The sequence below is a fragment of the Protopterus annectens genome, chromosome 7.part0, assembly GCF_019279795.1.
Source record: "Protopterus annectens isolate FY-2018-M chromosome 7.part0, PAN1.0, whole genome shotgun sequence".
NCBI classification, from domain to species: domain Eukaryota; kingdom Metazoa; phylum Chordata; order Ceratodontiformes; family Protopteridae; genus Protopterus; species Protopterus annectens.
The window spans coordinates 220,661,126-220,679,640 of NC_056739.1; the positions used below are offsets into that span (position 1 = coordinate 220,661,126).

Here is an 18,515-nt window from a genome sequence, read left to right on the forward strand (position 1 = left end):
AAAGGAAGCCAATCTGGTGGTCCCCTGCCATAAACAAACTCTGCAACAGAAGGAGGAAACTGATGCGGAATGAGGTGAAATCCTAAGACTAGAAAAACTCCCTTATCAGCCTCAACAAAAAGTTGAGATCCCTCATCAAATCCTTTAAAGCTAGCTATGAAAACAGAATTGCAGCAGATAGTATAGACAATCACAAGGCCTTCCTTTTGTTATGTACAGAATCTCCACAGCAATACCCGGATTTGCTCTGAGCTACTGCACAGTGGTACCTTTTATACCGAGCCAACAGATATTGCCAGTATACTGGCTGACAGATTCAGTGCCAACTTTACCCCTCTCTCTCCCCACAAAGGACCAATCACAATACCAGTAGATTGCCAGGCACCCAGTATTACTGCTGCACAGGTTAAAACAACACTGTCCAAGGCCAAGAATACAGCTTTTATTGGACCTGACAATATCCCTGGCTGTGTTCTACATGAACTACAGAGTGAACTGGCACCTCGACTGTGTGCCCCATTCAATCACAGCCTCACCTCAGGCTTTGTCCCTACCGAATGGCACACTGCTATAGTCATCCCTCTTCACAAAGGAGGAGCGACTACAGACACTGGGAACTATCGCCCCATTAGCTTGACAAGTCTGATATGCAAAGCTATGGGAATGCATCATCATGGACCTAATAAACAAGGATATAGGGATTCTCCAAACTCTGGATCCCATACGCTTTGGTTTTATGAAGAGTAGCTCATGCCTGCTCAACTTGGTCGACTTCTTTGAGTCAGTCACCAGAGCTGTGGATGAAGGTGGTTCATACAGCCTTCCTTGATCTGGCCAAGGCCTTTGATACAATTCCCCACTCAGGAATCATAGAAAAACTCACTAAGCTAGGCATCAAACCCTATATCACTAGGTGGGTTGAAAACTGGCTCACATATAGAACCCACAATGTGAAAGTAGCTGACTCCAAGTCAGACTACCGACCAGTCACGAGTGGAGTCCCACAGGGATCAGTCCTGGGTCCTCTCCTGTTTGGTATCTACTTCTCAGAAATCCAGGCCAACAAGAAGGGACTCCGGCTGACAAAGTTCATAGACGATTGCAAGTTGGGAGCCATTATTAACTCCACAAGTGATGTTGACATCCTACAGAAAGGCCTCACTGAGACCAACAACTAGTGTCAGAACCATGGCCTTAAGCTCAATGCCAAAAAATGCGTCATCATCCCCTTTGAGAAAAACCCTGTTTCCATAAATTGCCACATCGATGGTAGTCTACTGAGCACAGAAGGCGTTATGAGAGATCTGGAAACACAGATTAATAGCAACCTCTCTTTTGACCACCACATTGCCACTGTGGTCAGAAAATCCTTCTATGTGGCACATCTCATTACTAAGGGTTTTGCATCCAGGAAGAAAGAGGTCATTGTCTCCCTGTACTCTTCCCTCATTAGGCCAGTCATCGAGTACAATGCCCCATTTGGCATGTACCTCACTAGACACCTGCAACAACTGGAGAGGCCACAAAAGTACCTCACAAAGAGGATCCTAGGCCTTAAACACTTGTGCTATATGAACAGACTCAAAAAAATCCAACTATTCTCTGTCTCATATCGCCTACTTAGAGGCGATCTCTGCTTGACTTGCAAAGCCATGTCTGACCCAGCTCTCCAAAGACCTCAACCTCATTACCACAATCAATGAAATGTGCTGGAGGGGCACGTACATAACCCAGAGACTGCCCGGTCTATGGAATAGACTTCCCATACCTGTCAAACAGAGAGCACCTCGCTGTCCCTCCTGAACAGAAATCTTGATGAGTGGATGGGAAATAGAAAATTCACCCTGGGGATCACTTCAGTGGCTGTACTCAACAGAGGCACTGGGAACTAAGGCCGCTTGGCATGATGCCAGGGTAATCCTATAGGCTAGGCTTGTAAAGGCTGCAGGGCCATTAGCCTAGTACACACTTATGAACATTTATAGTATATGGACTGAGGCTGTATTTCCGTTATGCTTTCTTACTGTGTGTTTTATATTACTTCTGGAAGAGGGATCTTCATTGTTTGGGTTTTATAAATGTATTTATACAAAAATATTTCTAGACTGATATTTGTCAGTTTTACCATTCTGATTTCTTGGTTTCCCTTCTTATGTTGAAATGTTGATGCCTCACTTTGGCCCCTTCCTAAACTTTGGAGGCCAGATGGTGGCTGCCACAATTTCAAGTCAGTTGTCCAATCTAATTAAATGTTTTGAAATTCCATGTCCTTTTTGTTGTTCCTAGCTATGTGATCCTTCCAAATTAAATGCATTTTAATCAAACAGAAAGTATTCTCATGTACTAAACTTTTTTTTCTTGAAACAGATTCTAGATGAGGTGGAAAAACGTCGTAACATTTCTCCAGCACTAGTGTATCCTTTCATGCGTAGTGTTATGGAAGCTCCATTCCCAGCACCTGGCCGTACTATTACTGTGAAGAACTTCTTACCGGGATCAGGCAATGAGGTAAGAGAAATGTTTAGGAGTGTAAATCTATGCAGTAGTACTTAACATTTCTTTGGAGCAGTGACCTGGAAGTGAAGACCCTTTGCAAAAACAACCCTTGCTCAAAGGTTTTATAAAATAGGCAGGACTGAACTGCTGAGCTGGTAGTCGAGCCTGCTGGTTAGGTCATTGAGCTGGGAATTGGAATTACTTGCTGTGTGATTTTTAAATAATGTTTCTTTTTGCATTTGGCATTAAGACAAACGGGTGCTGTCTGTCAATAAGCTATAATGAGGTTGCAAGCAAAGCTTGTGATTCTGGGTAAGGTGCATTAAAAATGTTTTTTTGCAAAATGGAGATAAGCAGTAAATAGAAGTCAGGACAGTTTCTTCTTGTTATTGAGCATCACAATTTGAGTGTAAACTAAATCTGGACCAATAGCTCCCAAGCTGCATGGCATGTAGAGCCGAAGAATTGGTTTTAGCCCATGTAATCCAAATTCAGTTAGTAACACAGAGACTTGAGGGGTTTGGGAGATAGAGTTATGAGAAGAATGGCGGGAGCTTGGTCCCCCTATTGGTAACACCTACTAGAATGCATACAGTCACCCTGTGAAGGATGTGGTCAACCTCATGTTCATTGGTTCATAGAAGGTTACTAGGCTAATTGGCCCTAGAGCCCTTACAAGCCTTACCTTATTTATTCTGAGTTGCCCCATTTGTTGGTGGTTATGTGAGTGAAGTTCGCAGAGTTAAGGATCTATGGTAGTAAATCACGACTTCCTCTGTCCAGGAGGGACATGAGTATAATCCCTAGGAGTGAATTTGCATTTGGCCGTCCATTGATCTAGGCTGTGTTTGAAGAGGAGCAGAGAAGGGGCTCTGTTCCTGTGAGTTGGAGCTTGTTTCAGAGAAGTGGCAGTCTCTGGGAGATGCATAGGTTCATAGGTAGATACTAGGCTATCTGCCCTAGGGCATTTATAAGCCTAGCCAGACTGTATTTGGCTTCCGCCTCCCTATTAGATTAGCCTACTGTGCCTCTGTAAAGTAGGTCACAGAAGGTACCCTTTTAAGATTAGTTTACTGTGCCTCTGTCTAGCAGGGGCACAGGAGAGATCCCAGGGGTGAATTAGAGATTTCCCATCCACGCGTCCAAATTTCGCTTGAAGAGGGTCAGCGAGGGGCTATGTCTAACATGAATTGGGATTCTATTCCAGAGTGAGGGGTGCCTCTGGGAAATGAATCTGTCCCTCCAGCATGTCCTATTTATTTTTGTGCTGAGGTTTAGGTCCCTGGAGCGTGCAACTCTAAGGGACTTGGATTTTTGGAGGTGGAGCATGTCCATTAATTCTGGGTTTGACATGGCTTTGTACGTCAGGCATAGATCGCCTCTGAGTAGGCGGTAAGCAACTGAGTAGAGCTGGAGTTTCTTTAGTCGATCTGCATAGGACATCTGTTTGTAGCCCATGATCCTCTTGGTGAGGTACTTTTGGGGTCTCTCCAGTTGCTGCAGGTGTCGGGTAAGGTACATCCCAAAAGGGGCATTGTATTCAGTTATGGGCCTGATGAGTGACGAGTAGAGGGGCACAATGACCTCTCTTGATCTAGATGCGAACCCTTTCGTGATAAGGTGGGCTATATAGAAGGTCTTTCTAACCACTTTGGCAATGTGATTATCAAAGGAGAGATTACTATCTACGTTGGTCCTCAAATCTCTAATTACTTCTTACATACTTAATGGATTACCACCTATGTGGTAATTTGTGGGCACCTTGTTTTTTCCAAAGGGGATGACTATGCACTTTTTCGCGTTTAGCTTGAGGCCGTGGCTCTGGCACCAAACATCCGTCTCTGTGAGACCCTTTTGGAGGATGCTTGTGTCAGCTGGAGATTCGATTATGGCCCCCAGTTTGCAGTCATCTGCGAACTTTATCAGCCATAATCCCCCCGTGTTAGCCTGAACCTCAGAGGAGTATATACCGAACAAGAGAGGTCCCAGAACTGAGCCCTGTGGGACGCCACTTGTAACTGGTTTGGATTCGGATATGGCACCTGCGATTGTGATCATGTGGGTTCTATCTCTGAGCCAGTTTGCAACCCATCTTGTGATATAGGGGTTGATATTTAAGCTGGTAAGCTTATTTATGATGCCCGAGTGGGGTATTGTGTCGAAGGCTTTTGCGAGGTCCAGGTAGGCTGTGTGGACTACCTTGCCCTCATCTATGGCTTTGGTAACTGTTTCAAAGAAATCAACTAGGTTTAAGAGGCAAGATCTGCCCTTAACAAAGCCGAATTGGGTAGGGTCCAGTATCTGGAGGCTCCCAATGTCTTTGTTTATGAGTTCCATGATAATACGCTCCATAGCTTTACAGACCAGACTAGTCAGGCTTATGGGGCGATAGTTTCCGGGTCCGTTGTGGCACCACCTTTGTGGAGTGGGACCACTGTAGCTGTACGCCATTCTTTGGGTACATATCCTGTAGTAAGGCTAAGTTTGAACAGTGACTTAATGTGAGGGTTCAGTTCTTCTTGGAGCTCGTGTAAGACGCAGCCTGGGACACCGTCCGGTCCCATAGATGCTGTGTTTTTTGCTTTGGAGAGGGCAGCTTTCACCTGTGCAACTGTGATGTCAGGGAGGTTACATTCAGTTGGGATAGGCGTTTGCTCCTTTGGGGGGGGAAGGGGGAGAAGTTTGCGCTGAATCTGTCTGCCAGGATGTTGGCTATGTCTGTAGGTTCGGTATATTTTGTACCGTTATGCAACAATTCAGAGCATATCTGGGAGTTTCTGCCCATGTTTCTGACATAACTAAAGAAGGCCTTGTGATTATCTTTAGTGTCTAGGGCAATTTTTCTTTCAAAACTGGCCTTTGATGATTTTATGAGGGATCGAAGTTTCTTGCTAATACTGATCAGAGATGCCTTCCCTTTTTGGGATTTTGCTCTGTCATGTAGTAGCTTCCTTCTTCTGTTGTATAGCTTATTTATGGCCGGGGTCCACCAGACCGGTCTCCTGTTTTTGGAGGAGTGAGTCTTGGTTTTATTTGGGATAGCATGATCCATGCATTCCTGCAGGTGCTCATAGAATGCATTTGTAAAGGATTCTGCGGATTGGGCTGTATTATCCTCTGGTCCAGGGGCTTTGAAGGATTCCACCTCAGTCTTAAGAAGTGCAAAGTTGGCTTTGGAGAAATTCTTTACAGTGATTTCCTTGGCTGGGGGTGGGGACGGGATATGGATGTCCAGGGAAATTTGTTTATGGTCTGATCTTACCAATGAGGGGTTTACCTCTGGTGTGGAACATAGAGACCCATGTTGGTGATGACCAGGTCCAATATGTTGTTCCCTCTTGTGGGAGTGGTGACCAGTTGTTCCATTGCGTTAGAGTTTATAAATTCAAGGAACCGTTGGGCGAGGGTGTTTGGGCTTGAGTAGTTTTCCCAGTCAATGTTTGGGTAGTTGAAGTCACCCAATAACATAGTGTTTGGAGAGACCTTCATATTCTCCAATGTTCTCAGGAATGCCAAGTGGGGTTCCTGTAATAGGGAGGGTGTTCTGTAGCAGGCTACAAACTGAAAGGCAGTTTTGCCCGCTGTTAGTTGCACATGGATGGTTCCCGATGCTTCGTGCAGTGCCACTAACCTGGAGGTGTAGGTATCTTTGATGAATATAGATACTCCCCCTCCTTTTGTGCTTCGGTCTGAGTTTTGGGGCCGAAACGCATGGTATGAGTTATAACCTGGTAGTGCTGGGGTGCTCTCAGGAGCCTTGAACCAGGTTTCTGTTACTGCACAGACATCGATTTTCTCCATACTGAGGAGAGTCTCGAGTGCGTGCATCTTGAGGTTTAGACTTCTGGCATTGAGTAGCATTACCTTTAGTTTTTTTATCTTTGGGTTGTCTATGGAGGTGGGTTTGTCCTTTGAGCCTTGCCAAAAAAAAGGCACTATGGGGGTGACAAGAGCCTTGGCCAGTATACGAATGCCTAAGGGTGACAGGTGCAAGCTGTCCCTAGTGAAGCAACATGGCTTGTCGAGCATGTCATCCCAGGCTGACAGACACTGGATCCCCCTGAATGACACCAATACTTTAGCCAATTGTTGAAACTGATCATTTTGTCTTTATACTGTGGCATCATTCTTGGTGAGGGCAAGATGCTACTCAAGGTCAGGGACATACCAGCCTAGGCTACATGGTCACAGAGCTCCTCTGTCTCTTTTCATGTAGTCCAGGGAGGTACGTCTCAGGTCATTCACACCAGCATGGATAATGACGGAGTCATACTTGTACTTGCTTTGGAGTGACCTGAGTGCTTGCGTTATGTGGCGGATCCTGGCACCCGACAGGCAGCTTACAGTGACCTTCTCCTTGTTCAGTCTGGTGAATGGGACGTCAGTGTGCCGGACAATAGAGTCCCCTATAACAAGTGTATTTGGTGTGTTGTTTGGCCTTATGGGCTGTGACTGTGAGGCACACTGATTTTGTGAGATATGCGATTTGTGGGTATTGTTGAGGGGTGGCTGTTGCTTGGATATCTGCTTAGGAGGTCTTTGCTGTTTAGGCAGATTTTTATTTAGAGCCTCCGTGTATGTTTTTGTGTGTTTGTGTTGGGTATGCAGATGCAATAGGTGTGTGTGAGACTGGATTTGTGGTGTGGGTGGTTACCTTTTCCTCCTGACTGACTGTGCCAGTCTTGGGTTGAGAGAGCTCTGCCTCCAGTTTGGCTGTGTAACTGCATCTCTCACATGTATTAGAGTTTGTAAGGAGGAGAAGGGTTGTCTGTGTACATAAGGCAATTGTAACATTGCCTCAAAATTCCCAGATTCACCAGCTGGACTGGAGAGTAACCTTGAAACTGACCCTTGGACATACCAGATTAGTATAGGGAACTGTTTTTTCTTACTATCTATCTGTTCATGTCAAGAGGCTAGATAAAGATCCCTGGGCCAAGTGACCCTCATGCGGTTTGATTTACGAATGTGTCGCATTTTCATCAGGGCCAGGTCAGTGGCTGCCTTGTAAGCCAGGCACAGGTCACCCCTTAGCAGCCTGTAGGAGACAGAATACAGTGACAGGGCTTTCAGTCTTTCCATGTAAGATTTGTTTTGGGTACCCTGTAATTTCTTGGTGAAAAACCTCTGTGGTCTCTTCATTTGTTGAGGGTGTCTAGTGAGGTGCATGCGAAAGGGAACATTGTACTCAGTTATTCATCTGATGAGGGTTGAGTATAATGGAATTATCTTGACACAAAAAAAAAACACCAAAGCCCTTGGTACACCTTGTAAAAACAAAGATCTTTAGTTCAAAATTTCAGACAAATAAGCTTTTAATCCAAAAAAACAAGCATAAATGATGAGCGCTTTTATTTTGTTGATCACAAAACTTCATCAGATGAATACCATCCATAAAAAGGCTTACTTAAATAGTTTAAAAAGTCACATGTTAAAATTCACTTTATTTAAATCAGGTAACATTTAAAGTGACATGCCCCATTAATTCCAAACACACAAAACCTAAAAGACTCCGTAAGTAAAAAGGTTGTCAGTTAAACATCAAATATTTCAAACTCAAATGCATTAAAAAACGCCTTAAAGGACAAAGAGAACATGGACATCATGTAAGTATAAAGAAACTTATCTGTTCAATGCCTTTAACTTAAGGACAGCAGTAATTGTAGTATGATCATTCAGCCCCGGCCAATTGTAGGATTTGAAGTATAACTGCAAAAATATTTTTCCTTTTTCTAAAATTCTGACCAGGGACCACCTCGTTCATTGAGAGTAATCTTTTCTAAAACTGTAAATTTAAAAGAATGCCCAGTATGCTGCTATATATATATTTAAACAAGGCATTAGTGCTTTTTCTGTACGTATATTGTAGGTATGTTCATACACTCACTCACAGAGCCTGCACTCGTTTTTTCCTTGTAAAGAAATACTCTTGGGTGGATTTTAAATAAAAATTGGAATATATTAAGAGGATAATAGTATAAGGGGAAAGTGGGAAATAGACCCCTTATAGTCTATAGAAGAGGTAAGATCTTAAAAACAAATTTTGAAGGTTTTAATACAATTTATAGGGGCACTTGCGGGGTTAGAAAGTGTGTAAGATGTAAATATTTTAAGTGTAATTTAAAGGTTGATCGTGTCACCTTACTTAGAAAAATGTTTGTGATAAAAGGAAAATTCGATTGTGAACACGCTGGTCTGGTTAATCTTCCATTATGATAATTTTGCCAGTACTTCTATATAGGGAAAATGGAGCGCAGGCTCTGTGAGAGAGTGTACAAACATACCTACAATATACGTAAAGAAAGAAGCACTAATGCCCTGTTTAAATATATAGAAGCATACTGGGCATTCTTTTAAATTGACAGTTTTGGAAAAGATTACTCCCAATAAATGAGGTGGTCCCTGGTCAGTAGTTTTAAAATTGCTCCTGCCCTTAAGTTAAAGGCATTGAAGAGATACGTTTCTTTATAATTACAATGATGTCATGTTCTCTTTGTTCTTTAAGGTGGTTTCTAATGGATTTGATTTTGAAATATTTGATGTTTAACTTGACTACCTTTTTATTTACTAATTCTTTTAGGTTTTATATGTTTGGGATTAATGTGGTATGTTGCTTTAAATTTTATCTGATTTAATTAAAGTGAATGTTAACATGCAACTTTTTAAACTATTTAGCCTTTTTATGGATGGTATTCATCCGATGAAGTTTTGTAATCAACAAAACAAAAGTGCTTATCTTTTGTGCTTGTTTGAACTGCTGGGCTAAAGATTTTTGTTTACAAGGTGTACTGAGGTACTGAAGCCTTCCAGCAACACAAAGGGTTCTGGACAGCAGTCTGTCAATGTCTGAGAGTCCACTTGGCTAGTGATCATTGAAGGACAGGGAGAGATATGGATTTGCAGTCCCCTCAGGTGACTGAATGTGAGGCCATTTTGAAGTCTGCTGTGCTGTTGGCCCTGTCAACATCCAAGGGGGGCCAAAGGACTTTGGGCATTGAATGGGTCCCGGGTCACTCTGCAGATTCCAGCTTCCATTCTATCTCTACCTTAGAGAATGGTAGTGTCCCCAGCGTTTCAGAGGAATCCTCTGACGATTGACTACAGGCCTGAGCTGACTACATCTGACAAACATGTCTTAGTCCAGACTCTGGGCCAAACAAAAATACTTGTTTCCAGCTTGCCTCACACCAGGTCTGCCTGCAGAACCATGTCAGGCTGGCTGAGGATCTCTGGGATTTCAAGTGATTCAGCCAGCTCAGTCCCATAGGATCCCTACTATAGCATCTTCTACTGGTAAAACAAAGAGGGAAAATTCTTCCCAGGAATCTTCTGATTCTTGTGTCTCTGAGGATGACGACCTAGCATATGCTTACCAAATTTCTTCTGGGTCATATGCTGACTCAGAGTTTGATGAAAACCTTGTATCAGGTTCACCACCTGAGGAATTTAGCCTTTGGAAAGAGACTTTCCACAAGGTAAGGGAATTCTTCAGCTGTGAAGTTCAAGGTTATTTCCAGTCAGAGAAGAGAGCTAGGAACTCTCTTAGACTACCTGAGCACAAACCTCTAGCCATTCCTCCAATATTAGAGGTTGTGAATGATGATGCTTCTGGCTCTTCCCTGCAGCCTGACATCCAACCACTTGTCCACAGGAAACAACACCATTTGTATAGTGTTCTAGATTCCCATAAACATCTTTTTCAAAGACCTGGTTACTGACCCTAAGATGGATTCCTCAGGTTTCAAAGGAGTCTGAGACAGTGCCCCTAAAACCCTTGCCTAATGAGAATGTGGGTAGAACCCTGGATAGATTTGGCAAGAAATTGTACATTTCTGCCACCCTCACCATGAGAGCTCTGAATTGTCAATTTCATATGGTCAAATTCCAGGAAATGCTCTTGAACCAAATGAGAGAAAAACTAGATGGGGGTGGAAGATGGATCGCTACAGAAAGAATTTTAGAACTCTAACTCCTGTTCCCAGGTAGCTTTGGAGGTATTAAGCAATGGACCAGCTTCAGGTCAGTTATTTGAAGACACACCTAGTTAACACAACAGTCTCAACCAGAGCATGTTAAGTCAGAAGTCATAGACGCACCTTTAGACAAAGACTTTGTATTTGGAGCTAATGCCCAAGTTGTCTTTAAAAAACTGTAGGATAAGTTTGTGTCCCTTCAGACTGTCAAGGACTGACTGCTTATACAGTCTCCGAGGTGTAGTAGAAATGACCTTACTAAGCCCTGATCCTCTCCTGCCTCACAGGTCAGACAGAGAGAGAGAGGAGGATTAGGGCAGACAGGCCACACAGGCAATAAAAGAGATGGCAAGCTGATTAAGGGCCGTCACTCTCCTACTTTGAACACAATATAAGAGTTTTCATGGGTTCTGTTCAAGCAGCTTTATTTTATACAAACACATCATGATAGAAGTTTACTGACTTTAACTTAAGTAACTTGTATACAAACAACTGCAATCATACATGCTTACTCTCTGACTGCACTCTCAAAATGGCACTAGGAATAGCACGTGTCTGGTGTTTATATGTGCATGTTCAGCCTTGATAAGCTTCTTAAAGGCATAGCATATGCAGTCTAATCTACATCCTCCCTCTTTGAGAAATAGATCATGCAACGTTATGAATCTGTTTGGCATGCAGATATCGCAAGTAGTTCCTTGTCATGCATTTATACAAGACTAGGTACATATATACACAGTTAAGTCCATGTTGCTGTGTATTTCACACTGGGCCTGGATATTCATCCGTATCGTGTGACATAAAACTGGGGATTAGGTTTAGCAACTGGAGCTGTCTGTACAAAATGTTCAACCTTGGAAGTATTTGGATCTTCTTCAGGAATGGAATTCGAGGTTGGAGCACACTCTGATGGGAACAACGTTTGGTTTGCTCTGAGATCTAGAGTCTGTATCATAGGAACAATGTTGTGATGATGTCAAAACCTTTTGTCATTTGTATTCTCACTGTCTCTCCTTCCCTCAAAGGACAAAGAAATCTGCTTGATTTATCATAATTGGACTTCTGGATAGAACACTTCTTGAATAATTGAGCCTTGATGGTGGTGGTATTCTTAGCTTTAGACCTCAGTAAACGGGAACTAATAGGTAGCGTAGTTCTGGTTTGCCTGGATAGAAGTCTTTGAGCTGGTGAGCCAAGAATATCATGACAGGGTATGTTTCTGAGATTAAGCAAATTCAAAAAGACATTGGTATTGTCATGCTTTGACCTTTCAAGTAATTGCTTTGCACTCTGTACTGCATGTTCAGCTAGACCATTTTACTGTGGATATTCAGGACTGCTAGTAACATGTACAAAGTCCCATTCTCTTGCAAATTCAGGAAATGGACTTAGCTGAAGTGGTTCTCTTTGCAAATGCGGTCTGGTACTATTGCATACTGAACAAGAAGAAAGTACTTTTATCAGTGGCTTTCAGTAATGAAGGCCAAAATACTAATCATCTCTCTCTTCTCGTAGTGGATGCGGAACCTGGGTGACCACGATGTAAAATCTGGATATATTCTTGTAAGGAAGCAGGAACAACAATTTTAGGATCTTTGAAAATAATGCCATCTTCCATCAACATTTCATCTCTGTAAGGAAAATAGGTTTACACTTCAGGTGGCACACTAGATTGCTTTGACGGCCGTCCAACATTAATGTAGTGATTGAGCCTTTGCAAAATTGGATTAGTCTTTGTGTGATCTCTTAACTCATCAAGCCTAGTGGTAGAAACATTACTCACTGTCATCACGTGAAAGTCAAAATTTTCTGCATCACGCTGTTTCTTTGTATTTCTGGGTGATCTGGATAAGGTATTGGCCAGAAAGGGCAGTTTGCCTTTTGTATAGACCATTTTGAAGTTGTACTTTTGCAATTTGAGCATCATTCTTTGTAATCTCGCCGGAACTGAATGCATAGGCTTCTTTAGTAAATAGAGGTTGGTGGTCAGTTTCAATATAAACCATAAATATAATCATGAAACATGCAAATACTGTTGTCAGAAGTTCTTTCTCAATTTGAGCATACTGCATGTCAGTTTGGGTAAGTGTTGTAGATGCATAGGCTACTGGTCTGCCCTCTTGAAGTACAACTGTGCCAAGACCAAATTTTGAAGCATCACAGGAAAGTGTGACTGGTTTGCTCGCATCATAGTAGCTTAATGTAGGTGGGGTGGCAATTTTCTGCTTAAGGTCTTCAAATGCCTTCTGGTGCTGTTCTAACCATGACCATGCAACATTTTTGCATGTTAGCTCTCTTAAAGGTGCTGTCAACTCACTGAAGTCTGGTATAAACTTGCCTAAATAGTTGACCTTGCCTAGGAAATGCTGTAGAGCTTGAACATTGTCTGGTGCTTGCTTGGTCGGGTCTGGTCTCAAGCCAGTACTGGTACACAAATGACCTACATATGTAACTTCTGGAAGTCTGAATTTGCACTTCGGAGGATTGAGCTTCAAGTTTACTTTACGTGCTCTGTTTAGAACTCTCTTTAGGTCTCTGTCATGCTCTGTTTCACTATTGTCTCCAACCAAATAAATCATCTACTATTATGGCACAAGGATAACCTGAAAATATTTGCTCCATTGCATGCTGGAAGACTTCAGTTGCAGAATTCATTCCAAATGGCATCCTTAGGAATCTGTATCTGCCAAATGGAGTACCAAAAGTGGTTAGTAATGGAGATTTGCCATCAAGCATCACTGGCCAAAATGAACTTTTTGCATCCAAGACAGAAAAAAAACAGTGGCATTCGGTATTAGGGCTGTAACCTCTTTGACTGTGCGCATTGGATTATATGGTCTGTTCAATGCTTTGTTCAATTCTCTTGGGTCAATACATATTCTGATTTCATCTGAGCCTTTTTTGTGAGCTGCTACCATAGACAACGCCCATTCAGTTGGTTCTGTAACTGGACAAATCACACCTTGCAGCACTATTTTATCCAACTGAGCCGTAACTTTGTCCTGCATAGCTATTGAAACTCTTCTTGCTGGTCTGACTACTGGAGTGACTTCTGGGTCTAACTTTGTGGAACACACAACTGGAAGTTTGCCCAACTTGTCATCGAAAACAGCATACTCTGAGAAAAATGGATTCAGAAAAACTAGAACTAGGAGATGTACTTATGTGATGAACTTCTTTGGTAAAAGAAAGCAGATTCATTCTCGCACTATCTTTGAGACCCAATAAAGATTCTACTGGTCTTTGGACTACATAGAATAGCAAGTTGTAACAGTTCTTGGACAAATGACATGAGAGCATCACTGAATCCTCTGGTTGAATTTCTTCACCCCTGTAAGCAACAAGTTTTGTACTACTGGCCTTATTGAGCGGTTCATTAGTTCTCACTTTAGTAAATGTGTTTGCTGATATAACATTACACTTTGAACCAATGTCTACTTTAAGATCTGTGGCTTTACCATTGATCCGGACTGTATAAAACACGTTGCTCTTTGCTATTAAATTCACTGCATCAACTCTTTCACCAACTACTGATTCACCATCTACATAGAAAGTTGACTGCTGCAGTTCTACTTGATCAACTTGCTTTTTTGTGTGACCTTTCTTTACAAATGTGAGGTTTACTTGATTTGCAAAATGTTTGGAAATGGTTCCATTTTTTACACTTGTGACATTGCTGACCGAATGCTAAGCATTTCTCTCTTTTAGAATCATGGTTTGCACCACCAATAAAGCTGGACTTGGGTTTTGCTGATTCACGCTTGTACTGCGCTGAGCAACATGCTCCTTTAACTGAACTAGTCTTAGGTCTTGCTGGAAAACTACTTGGTTTCCCTGGTGAGCTAGCAGGGGCTGTGGCTGCCATGTGCTTAGATCTACTTCTGTTTACAACATGCTGCATGCTGTCCACATTTGCTCTGGAGCCTGCTAAAACCATGCTGTTGTCAATTGCAAGCATACTCGTGTGGTTTCCTGTCACTTCATGGATTTGACACATTTCTATGGCTTTACTCAATGTTAAATCACTGTCACGAAGCAAGATCTTTCTCACAGCAGCATTATTAATACCACACACGAGCCTGTCCTTTATTAACTTATCTTTTAAGTCACCAAACCGACAAGTTTTAGCTTTGTTTCTCAGGTCAAGTTATATAAGCTGCAAAAGTTTCCCTGGTTTCTGATCTCTCGTGTGGAACAAATGCCTCTCTAATGTGATATTTATCTGGAGGTTACACATTTCTCTGAACTTGTGCTTCAAACACTCGGGATCTTCCCTTGATTCAGCCTGTACAACAGTATGACGGTTTTCACCTTCTCCTTCATATACTGCTGGTGCATACACAAATGAATGCTTTCTATGGCCTCTGACCCAGCTAAGTTTAGCAATATGAATGCCCTCATGCGTGCATCTTTATCTGAATAAACTGCCTTTATAAAAACATCATACTTTTCCTCAAATATTCTCCAGTTCTCTGCAATATTCTGATCAAATACAAGTGGTAAGGGCTTTTAAAATCCATCTGCCATATTAGCATGTACCAGTGTGGGGTTTTGCAAATAAGCATGAACACATAGACATATGCCAGAAATTTATGCCAGTGCTTGTAACTTTGCCCAGTAGCACAACAAGCTTCTGTATAACTGAACTTTGCGAAATAAGCCTCTCTTGGGCACTGTAATACTCTTGAAATTATTGTCTTGCAAAAGTAATGTATCATCATTTTAAGAAACATTTCAAATAACTGTGAGATGCGAATGAAGTGGGCAAGAGAAGCTCAGAGTTAATAACATTTCAAAGTAATTGCACTTTGCAAATAAACTGTACACAGCACACTGAAATTTCCCCAAAATGGTGGTACCTTGCTAGGCAATTCTTTACAGTACAAGAAACACTCTAATGGCGGCACTTTGTGAATAGACACCCAGCACAAGAAACGTTTCGAAATGGCTATACTTTGACTGTACTTCACGAAATAGTTGCACTTTGCACACAAATAAACTCTTTGGAATACATCCACAGTAATAACCACACACTGCAAGTACTAAGTACTTTTACACAATTTGAGATACTTCAAGTAACTTTAGTTATGCCCTTGATACAATACGAAGTTATAGTTATGCCAAAACAGAGCACTTTGCCAAAAATATGCAGTCACCTTGCTTTATTTACACTTAATGTGCCCTTTTTGCCCTTATAATATTCGTTTTGCTCATCTAATCTCTTTTAATACCCATTGTGTTTTTCTTGTGCTCGTTTTACTCTAAACATGCTCGTTTTGCTTTAAACACAATAATTTTGCTTTAAACATGCTCATTTTGCTTTAAACATACTTGTTTTGTTTTCTGTTAATTGTTTCGTCAAATATCTTTACTTTAAACATTTCCCTTAGTTAATAAACCTTTTGTGACTTCCGCTTGTTTAATAATGCAGTTTGTGCCCTTGTTATGGCCCGTTTTGTCTTTTTTATAAACTAAGCAGTTTGTGCAAAATTCTCATTACCTTTGATTCTTGTCTGGCTCTTTTCCATGCTCATTTCTTTTAGTTTACCTTCACTGTCATCTCTGCACCTCATGGCTCTGAATATTATTCTGTGTGGTCCCGGTTCTGACACCATGTCGCTCTCCTACTTTGGACACAATAGAAAAGTCTTTATGGGTTGTGTTCAAGCAGCTTTATTTTATACAAACACATCACGTTAGACGTTTACTGACTTTAACTTATGTAACTTGTATACAAACGAACTGCTGCAGTCATACATGCTCACTCTGGCTGCACTCTCAGAATGGCACTAGGAATAACACATGCCTGGTATTTATATGTGCACACGCAGCGTTGATAAGCTTCTTAAAGATGCAGCACATACATTCTGATCTACAAGGACGAAGCCTTAGTGGACCCTGACACCGGGGGACCAGCAGGGAGCAGCCAGTTTTCACCATCACACATTAGCAGGGTGTGTCAGACGTGTAGTCCTGTTTACTTTAAAACAAAAAGGCATCTGCCAAACTGTTGTGCAAGAGCCAAAGATGATCAGGCTTGGAGGATGCCTTCTTCTCATGGACAGGTGTATGTATACATTCCCTCCCATACGTCTTATCCCTAGTTTACTCATCAAGATCAGGGAGGAGGGGCCAGAGGTGATCTGGATAACACCCTGTTGGCCAAGGAGGCATTGGGTTCCCCTATTGCACAGCATGATCACATGAGAACCATGGCTGCTTCCACAGGAACGAGGGAAACACCATACATACACGCTGAAGTTGGCCACCTGGATGACATGATTGATCTTTCTCCCTCATTGTCAGTTATTCAGCAAGGATATTTTGTCTCTTAAAACAGGCTAAAAAGCTCGGCAATAAGGAAGTCTTACATTTCAGAATTAAAGATATTTACTATTTGTTGGCAGAATAAGGTACCTTAACCTTTAGTGCTAAATCTGCCTTTTGTTCTCATCTACCTAGTGGAACTTTTCTCAAAAAGACTCTCTTACTCATATGTCAAGATCCATGCTGCTGCTGCCATCTCTGCTTGTCTGTGTATGCAACCTTCCCTGTTTTCTGAATCTGTCATGAAGCAGTTCCTTAAAGGCATCATCCACATTAGGCTGCCCAGGAGAGCTGCTGTTCCTTGCTATGTCCTCCATTTTTTTTGGAGAATTAAATTCATAACCTGGAAAACTGCATTCTTAGTAACTGTCACTTTATCTTGCAAAACCTCAGAACTGCAGGCTCTAATATGTTAAGAGGCCTTCCTTATATTTATTTCTGACAGTTTCCTGAGGAGTAATACCATATTTATGACCAAGATCTTTACTGAGGTTTCCTTAAGTCAGGGTATCTATCTCCCTGCCTTCTTTTGAAAGACACCACAATAAGAAGGTGCCACTGCACATTAGAACTCATTTAACCAGCACTACTGCCGCCACTACTGCTGTCATCAGAGGAATGCCCACCAGAGATATTCTGGAAGCAGACACATGGTCTTCAGTTCACACCTTTACAAAATGCTACAAAGTGGTATCTTCCTCCAGACACTGTTTTGCCTCTGCAGTCCTGCAGAGTCTACTTTCCTCCTCCTAGCTTCAATCTACCTTCTGCCCATCTCTTCAACTTTGACAATTCTCCAAGGGTTTACTACTGCAACAGTGAAATGTGATGAAACATAGTACAGTTTTGTACATTTACCATAAATGTAGATGTTCAAGCGTCTTCACTGTTGCAGTCTCTTCCTCCTTCCCCCTCTGTTTCATTTATGAATTGGGGTGGACATCCCTTCCCTCTTTTCTCCTCAATAGGTCTCCTTCCCTTAACTTGCTAATTTCCTTCAGGTCCCCCTAACCGTTCCCTGCTGGGGGCAGTGGAATTGTTTAGTACTCCTGTCCTAGGGCACAAAGAGGGCTCCTGTGAAAATGTGTTCATATTAGCTTGTCGAAAACTCAAAAGAGAGAACGCTCTTTGATCGACAGCTAATATTCGAAACCGCAAAAACTCGAACAACCAAAACAGTGATTTTTTTCCCAAGGAAAGAAATTGCTGTTCCCAAAAAACAAATCCACAAACAAAATAAAGTGAGGGTCATCACCCCCCAACGTGGGAGGCTCTGCCTCCCACACCCCCCTACTTAAATATACCAACTGCGAAATCACACTACAGTGGAGGAAACTGCAAAGTCCCGACAATGGTCCAGCAATTTTTTTCCCTGGGAAAAAAATCGCTGTTCCCACCGTTCGAGTTTTTGTGGTTTCGAATATTGGCTGTCGATCAAAGAGCGTTCGCTCTTTTGAGTGTTCGACAAGCTAATAGGAACCCGTGAAAATATGGTTTTAGCAGATGACCTAGGAGGGTAGTGAGTTCACCTGAACAGGAGGAGGGGACTAAAGTCTCTGTTATTCTAGTGACCAAGGGCTTCCACAGCCGGAAGTCCTGAGGAGTTATTACTGCAACAGTGAAAGACACTCGAGCATCTACATTGATAAGTGTACACAGCTGTACTTCTTTTTTGTAACATTTCATATATAATGAAGGAGCTTGCCATACAGCTTTGAG

General features: G+C 42.1%; 1 protein-coding gene across 1 annotated transcript in view; it reads left to right on the forward strand.

Moving 5' to 3' along the window:
• The window catches only part of DENND2C (DENN domain containing 2C), a 1,562,444-nt gene that overhangs the window by 1,311,087 nt on the left and 232,842 nt on the right, over positions 1 to 18,515 (forward strand). The window contains exon 12 of the mRNA XM_044076720.1: positions 2,368 to 2,508. Coding sequence (XP_043932655.1) covers positions 2,368 to 2,508 — 141 coding nt within the window. The remainder of the gene's footprint in view (positions 1 to 2,367; positions 2,509 to 18,515) is intronic.